The sequence below is a fragment of the Pygoscelis adeliae genome, unplaced genomic scaffold (genome assembly GCF_000699105.1).
Source record: "Pygoscelis adeliae isolate BGI_AS28 unplaced genomic scaffold, ASM69910v1 Scaffold202, whole genome shotgun sequence".
NCBI classification, from domain to species: Eukaryota; Metazoa; Chordata; class Aves; order Sphenisciformes; family Spheniscidae; genus Pygoscelis; species Pygoscelis adeliae.
Window position 1 is genome coordinate 3014194 of NW_008824544.1, and position 8438 is coordinate 3022631.

The following is an 8438-nucleotide window of genomic DNA, read 5'->3' on the forward strand; positions in this document are numbered from 1 at the left end:
CCAAAGCTGTGGATCTCAATAATTTTTAATGCCAAAGATGTTCAAAAATCTACTTAGCAATTTTCCAAACACTTCCTGAGCTGGACTACAGTCTCACTCTTGCTGTAGTAAATCAGGATTTGTTTTTGAAATCAGACTTATACCAGAGTCCTAACATTGCAGTTAGGGAAAATAAAACCTCCTTTCCAGAACACAGATCTGAGCACCCCTTCAGCTCCAACCCATTTTAAATTATGATCCAAATCCAATTTTTGCACATTTTTCTCAGTGCCCTTGCACTGAGAAATCTGGATCCTGCCAGATTCATAGCAGGAAACTCCACTTGAGCTCAGCCTGGTCTCCAGTTATTTGTTTGACCTACAGAAAACATGCATTTTTTGGGGGAGAGGAGCAACACACCAACCCACAACCTACAAAGCCACTCAGAGGACAGTTGTCAAACCAATGCTGAGCCCTTGCATTAAGATGAAGGGGCACTTTCCAGCTGCTTCATTGCAGGTATGGAGAGGCTGGGTGGGAATAGTGGATGCAGGGAGCCTCCCTTGGACACTCACCGAGGGCGTCATTGCCAGCCCGTCCCAGCTCTCCATGCCCTATACAACATGCCCTATAAGCAATCCCAGCGATATATTCACCATGCTGCTCCTGCAAGGGTGTAAGGGAGGGCAGCGGTGCCGGCAGGGCAGTACTTACCCTCTTGCCTACTCCTGCCTCCTTGCTCTCAGGCCAGTGCTGGCTGCTGCTGCCTTCCACAGTGATGGTTAAAAGCGCTTTTGGATCAGAGCCTGCAAGCACTGCAGGGAACTGTGCTGCCTCTCCCGCACAGCGAGGACGGCTACTGGCACCCAAACGTCTCCATTTACGGTCAGGGCCGCGCGGCTGCATTTCTGCATCAGCCTGGGAGCTGGTACTTTTAAAGGGATCCCCAGTTTCAGCAGTGGATCAGGGCTGGATTCCATTTTTCTGCAATTTTTGTGGCTTCCCAGGGGAGATTCGGCCCATCCTGGGGCTTGTTTATCCCACTCTGAGGATGGGATATATCGCTGTGGTCCTCATGCAAAACCTGTATGCAAATTTGCACAGCTTCTCCCCGATGGCAGGCAGGTGCCATCCTCAGTACCACCTAAAGGGGAACCTTTGCAGTTTTTCCACCACGCCAGCCCAGGTAACCACCCTACTTATTGGTATACAGAAGTGAGGCAGCAAGAAAATGTGAGTAAACCCCCATTGACTGCAATTTCCTGACCATGAGCAATACTGAAAATATTGCAAAAACTCTAACGGCATCTTGGGAACATTTTATTTCTCCCTCTAACCATTATTAGTGGAGTTATTGCTCTCAAAAGATGCTGTGTCTTCCCCAGGACAGCATGACTTAGCCTGCCCCAGTGAGGCTGAGGCTGGAGGAGCAAGGGACACCAGTGCGCTCTGAACTGAGCATCTCCACCGGGACGGCCACACTGGTGACAGCCATCCGTGTGGCAGTGAGTCACCAGCCCACGAGGCATCTCACCAGCCTGGCGCTGGCTCACAGCTACCAGCGTCTCCCAGTCTGGCTTGGAGGCGGTTCCTGTGGATGAGATGCTGAAGCACAACAGGCACGCTGGAGACAAGTCCTGGGCTCCTGAAGGACTCCTGACCCGCTCAAAGCAGAGTCGGTGCGCAAGGCAAAAAGGTTGGAAAGGGATGTTCTGCGCATCCCATTAATTTTGGCTGTACATATGCATGTATCGCTGTTAACGTATTTTTGGATGCACTTGCATCACAGCTGGGAGATAGAAATGCTACAAGCTTACCTAGCTCACCCTGAGCTGTTTGGGTAGCAAGAGTTACTTAAGAAGTGGTAACATGGACATCCAGGTGGGTTAACCACCCAAATACCTATGGACAAGTGTGGTGCTGACCTCCACGTCTCTCCCTGGGTCTTCCAAATTGGGCTCAGTGCTCCTCGGGGAGAAGGTTAGAAACAAAATGCCCAGTTATTTCCTATGATCAAATTTCAGAGCCCTCCAGACCCCACAGATGGCTCTGCTACAAGCCTCGGATGAGCTCCATTTCTGCAATAACTCTTCCAGAGAGAAAGAATTAGGAGGCTTAACACCTTCAGATGACATTTGCTGGAGCTGCCGTCAGGTAACAGGTACCGGCAGCCAGCACAGGAGCCGGGAGTGAGCCAGGCTGCCTGATTCAGCCAGCCCAGAAAAAAGCCATGTTTATAAAAACTCACATGAAAAGGAACAAATTGCCAATTACGCAAAAGTCTTTAAATAAAGCAACGCAAACCTTTCATGTGCAGCAGACAAATGATACACGGTCACAGGGAAATAATATAACAGATAGGGAGGCTGAGAGCAGGGAATGTGAGCAAATCAATTTTCCAGAAGCAAGAAAAGGGACTCATTCGCTGAAAAGGATTAGCTGCATAAAGCCAAACACTTTAAAAAAAAACTGTGTTAGAAACTAAACATGCATCAAACAGAAACGGGAAAAAAACCAGACTGTAGATTGTAAGAAGATCCAAGGAGCCATGCTCTGCTCCTGCTCAGAAAGAAAATGCTGTCAAAAAAATATCCTATGTAAACTTGCCACACACACCAGATCATCAACAGGCATTTATCAAATGAGCCACATACCAAATGCAACTCTTCTTCCTAATCCCAAGTCAAACAGGCTTTGAGTTTCAGACCCTCAGGAAGAGATTTCCGTATGATCCTCCTCTGTCTCCGTTTATGATTAGCCCTTCTAAATTTCAGCATTTATCTGACAAAACACATTGGGGAGGGCTTTCTTTTATCCGCAAAGCCTGTGTTTCTGCTTTTCCTTAGCTGCTGCTGTACCACTCTGCAGCCGCTCGACCTGGGAGGAAAAGACTTCAGTCAAGACCCCTTGACTGACTAAATCCAGGATCACTTTCCTGACGGTGGTAACCCCAAACCCTTGCGTTATGTGTCAACACCAAAGCAAGCCAGCATTGACAGAAGGGGTTATAAATGCTGCCTCTGAGCCAAAATCTTAATTTTGGGGCTCAGTAATGCAAATAAAACATATGTGCGTGGGGGGTCCCACTGGCAATAGCTGTGTGGCCAGTCTGAGGGGTCTTTGTAGTTTTGGGAGAGAATTTGTGGTGGCAAAACATTTCAATCTGGTCTGGCGGAGCCGTCGCACAGAGCCAAGGCTGACTCCTGCGAGCAACCGCAGGAGCACAGTTACTGCTTGCCGTCCTCCTTCAGCCTGAGGGATGGTCTTCATTAACCATCAATTGATATGTTTCTAACAACATATTCATAAACCCCTGAGTCTGATCACAGCTAATTCACAAACAAAAAAGGGAGTACATTTGCTTAATACACTGCTTTTTGCAAACACCCTGATCATTCCCAGATGCATCTGTTTCTGCCCAGCAGCACTCGAGGCAGCAGGAGAGGAAATAATTTCAGCTTCCCAGAGTCACTGTACCCATCTCCCTCCTTTGATCAGACCCAGCTTCTTCTGCTGTTTTTTTCCAGACCAAAATACAGCTTTCCATTCAAGCAGCAGGACCCCTGAACCCTTCTCTAAGCAGAGCACTTGATATTGCACACGCAAGTGCTGCAAGGCTGCGTAAAGCCAGATCCAGGTGAGGACAGTATTTTGATCTCACCCACGACAGAGAAATCAGTTTTACTGATTCCCAGTGGTCTCTCCTAAACTTGCCCTAGGAGTGTGAAATTAGCTATGGAAAAGCTTCCAGGAAAGGTTGAGTCGATGGGAAGGAGGAAATTTCACAAGAGGATTTGAAAGCCCGGCTCCTGAGCGATTCAAGCCAACGCAGTTCTAGATGCTAAGGCCCAACACAACTATGGAATAATCTCTTTCACAGCATAAACCAGCAGACCAGCCCTCCATTTCAGCTCATGGCAAGATACCCACAGAAAAATGCAGCTTTGCAGTGACACCCAGAAGCTCGGGGTTGGATGAACATTTTATGTACATCTTCTTGTTCAGTTCAGCTATGGGATAAGGTAATAATAAAAAATAATGGTGCTCAGAACTTACAAAGCAACTTTTATCTGAAGTCTCAGCACAAGTTACAAACAATAACTCAGTTGGTGAGATTTCCCCTGGCAAAGTGCATGTTGCTCCTGAAGGGAGCCTAGTTGATTTGGGACCTGCCAGGGCAAAGCACTACCCGCCCGTCTGGGTAGCATCAGCCCTCTCCTGCCCTGAGCGGAGCAGCCCTAGAGCCACCCCAAAGCTGGTGGCTTTGCCCATGCTTTACAGGCAGGCAAACAAAAGTGTTGTGCCCACATCTGCAAAGAGTATCAGTATTGGAGACACACTTGAATCCAAATAACCTCTTCCTCTGTTGTCTGCTCCACCCAAAATCGATTTATTTACTATCGCCCTGAGTAGAGGCTACCTAACAGCATTGAAAAGCCTCATTTAACCAGAAAAGCATCTGAGATGCCTCAGTGGACAATCCTGCACACATGGTGCTGCTCAGAGAGCTGGGTCAACCTGCACGCAACAGAAGCTACTGCTTTTTCTGGGTATGAATTTTTCATAATCGCATCTCCTGGCTTTCCCCATTCATATGTTAGTTAAAAACAGCGAAACGATTTATCGTACAAATAAAATTCAGTCATGGGTCACTTGCATACTAGTTAGTGTGATTTACAGAGCAATTCACTTCCTATATTGATCATGAGAAGTTCCCACTGAAGGTGTGATCGAACACTTAAAAAAATAATATCACGTGATATTATTTCTGCTTACTCAGAAATGGACACAGAGCTTCCCAAACCAGCCTCCTCGACTGTCATCTTCACTGTGGTTTTTTTGTTATTGATAAAAAACCCCAAATAAGCAGGTTGGCCAGGACAGCTCATATAGATTTCCCACAGTATATTTTAAACTGTGATTATTAATACTGTGAGCAGTGCTTTAGCAGAGCTGTTCTCCAATAGCCCATTCATTTTTCATTGAACTAAGAAAAAATGAAAAAGGCGTTTATATGAAATAGGAAGCCAAGTGCTGCATCCTTGTGATGAAGGTGGCTGAACTTCCCCCAGCCAGCTGCTAAGCCTCAGCGAGCCTGGTGCAGCCTGGTGCAGGGATGCTTGCCGTGCTGAGACCATTGGTATGGTGTTTTGGTTTAATTAGTCATCCTGATTTAGGTGTTCTCATTCCAGCCCTGGCTTGGCTCATTCATGGGCACTCCGAGTGTCTCGGAGAGCTAAGAGATTTCACCTCCTTGGTGACTAAGTACTTGAAAAAACGTTACCCATTAACATTTTGTTAATGGTATTTTTAAGCAACTTTCCAGAAAGCGAGGCTGAATGTGCTTCCGGCGATTCAAGTCGCCTTCAGAAATCCCCATTCAGGTTTGCCTGTGCTGGGTAGGATCCTGCCCCCCCTCCCAGCTTATCAGCTGCGGCGGGGGGGTGGTTTGGGCACTATGGGAAGTTTCATTTCCTGCTGCTTGGGCTGCCTGTGGCTGGCCGGCAGCCTTTATGAAAGGAAAGGCATTCTTCTGATTCTTGTTATTAACCCGTTAGTGATCTCCAAGACGTGAGCCAAAATTGTCAGAAAAGGTCAGGATACTACAGCTTCCATCAGACCATCATGACACAGCCAGCACCAGACTCTCGTTTTTCCTAATTTTCCTTTTTTTTTTTTTTAAATAAAAAATAAGGCAGATGGAGCGCTGACTTATTTTAGTGCATGTTTGTGTTTGACACGTGATTTACAGCCTCTGTAATGTCTCAAGCAATGCCTGCCCGTGGCACCACCACCGCAGCCTCTTCTGCTGCCGGCTGCACTCCCGGCACAGGTGTGTGCGTGGGGCACAGCCACCTCTGGTGTGGAGCCTGGCATCATACCCCAGCAACTTAGGATGGCGAGTAAAGAAGATAAAAACAAATGCTGGAGGTATTTTAAGCAGATGAAATACATTTCTCAAAGCTAAGCAACGCCTCAAAAAATAACGAAGTGATATAGTAACAGTGCCAAAAATGACCAGAGCTGCGTTCCTTCTCAATGGCAGTTAATAGTACTGGTTTGGCACAGAATAAATCAAAATACATCCTGAATTAGTCCTCCACACAGATATGTCCTTGCAGATCCTCCCCACCCAGCACTAATGCAGCTTCCCTAAGCTCTGCAGGCAATCGCACCATGAAGTTGCTGAGAAAACCAGCTGAAAACTCTTTTCTCTCCCCACCCAGCCAAAAATCCACAGCCGTAGCAAGCTATCGCATGGTGAAACATGCAGTTCCTACCTGAACAAGGAGCTCCAGCTTCCTGTCGTCAAGGAGGTGCACTTGGCATCTGCGGCCCTCCGTCATCTGCAAGAGAGAAGAGGCATGTGTGTCAGGGCGCTCAGCTTTCCAGCTTGGCACGTGCCTGCCGGCTCCCCTGGTGCAAGCTGGAGGCTTTAATTCACTGTGGTGCTTTCAGTTTGTGGTTTTTTTTGTTTTTGGGTTGTTTGGGTTTTTTTTGTTTGTTTTTGTTGTGGTGGTTGATGTTAGGTGTATTACCCAGAAGATGCTTAAAATGCATGTTTTGTTTGCAAGGTTGAGTTTAGCCAGCTCAGCTTATGGGAGGACAGGAAAAACTGGCACCACTTGTGGTTGCCGTCTCAAAGTGACCATGGCTAGCAATGAAGAGTAAATTCTCATGGTTTTAGTTTCTTTTCCCTCTCTTACATTGATTGCTCTGCCTATATCATGTAAGAGAAAAGGTATGCCAAAACTGAGTTGAATTGTTGTTTAAAGGCTAGTTTTCACTTTCTATCCTGTACCTATCTCAATGATAAATTAGGATATCAGTTTCCAAGACTGCTGTACTTATTTTGTCTGCGCAGCTATCACGACTGCTGACTAGTCCTTCTCTTTCCTTCCTGTTGATAACCCTATGTCTGGTCTATATGTCAACAAGCATAGAGTAGTCCTCAAAGTAACCCTGCTGGTTTATTGCTTTCCTTTGTTTTCCCTTACTGTGTAGTTCGTCAGTGCTGGTGTGTCTCTTCCCTCTTGCTCCCGTGGCAGACTGATGTCTTTTAGTGCTGATGCAACTTGCAAATCACTAGTGTTGTGTGTTTTTGTTTTATTAAATTAATCCCCCTTCTTTAGGCACCAAGGGAAAGAAAAGGCTGGAAGGAAAAAAAGAAAAGCCACCCCGGTAGCTGTCATGGAGCAGTGTGTGGTGTCTGCTTGGACGCAGCTGCTGGGAGGAGGTCGTTCCAGTGTGAAAAATGAGGCCAGGGGGACAGTTTGCAGCACAGGGGCCCCGACATTTCATACCGCAGCCTCCGACTTCACAGCCAGCTTGGCCGGTGGAGGAGACATCCAGACAAGTTTCCCCCAAACCCCTCAACAGCAAGGATTCAACCATCCCAGAGGTAGCACAGAGCAAGCAAGGCTCCTCCCTGGGCTGTGCTGATGGTGCTCTCCGGGGTTGCACCAGCTGCTCATTTGGGCTTGAATCCCAAAATGGGCTTGTCCTACTCGGGGTGTCCTATTTAAGATGTAGCAGCCACTCGTGATATTATAATACTGGTCAAAAGTTGCTTCCATACCAGTATAGTTTATTACAACTGTTAACAAATAATATCAATAAAACTTTTAGGTACAGAAGATTATTTCTTCCAAGGTTCTGTAGATTGGGATGCTAAGAAATAAATGAGCCACAGCCCGAGGAAACTTCTCTACAGTCGGTCAAGCCCTTTCCTGGCTCTCCCCTTGCACAGAGCACCGTAAGTGAGGAACAATTTTGCTTTGCAGAGTTACAGATCTGGACTCAGCCCCACAAAGCCCTTCAGTGCACACAGGCACAGGCACAATCCTGCTATCTGCTAATGGGATATGGACTGCCTAAGCCTCTTTGGCTCTTGGAAATCCCTTCCTCAGCACGACTTAGGCAGCCTCCCCGGTGGGGCTCACCCCACGGCACTCACGCATGCCCAGACCCATGGCGGCATGGACCCAGCTCAGCCCCGCAGAGCAGTTCAGGCCCCTGGGGACCCACCGCCAAGGCACCTTCCTGAGTGCTGCATGGATCCCCAGCTCAATTTAGTGATATTTCTTGCCATGGCGAGTCCGAAAGCATCACCAGAAGGGAGCAGAGGGTCCATGGGAGCCTAGCAGGGAGGGTACAGGCTGTTGGAGACACGGCTGTCTCAGCACCCTGGGCATTTCTGCCCTCACCCATCACCTCTCCCCACTGGTGACAGCTGAGCTGAGCCGCCAGCACAAAGCCGCCTTGCAGAGAGCCAGGAGATGTGGGCTCAGGGGGTTAATTGAGGACAGCTTGGCTTTCTGCTTTAGCTCTGCAGGTTAAAAATCACCTGTTCCTGTGGCTTGATGGGGCCGGATGCTCTGGCAGGCAGGAGGCAGTGGTGGAGGGCTGCCGGCTGCGCAGTGGCAATGCCCCCCCACTGGCTCTGAGAGCCCAGGGAG

The 8438-nt window shown here is 47.9% G+C and overlaps 1 protein-coding gene across 1 annotated transcript in view; it reads right to left on the reverse strand.

Moving 5' to 3' along the window:
* Nucleotides 1–8438, reverse strand: part of FRMD4A (FERM domain containing 4A) — a 196193-nt gene that overhangs the window by 135085 nt on the left and 52670 nt on the right. The window contains exon 2 of the mRNA XM_009321777.1: nucleotides 6261–6326. Within this exon, the coding sequence (XP_009320052.1) occupies nucleotides 6261–6326 (66 nt within the window). The remainder of the gene's footprint in view (nucleotides 1–6260; nucleotides 6327–8438) is intronic.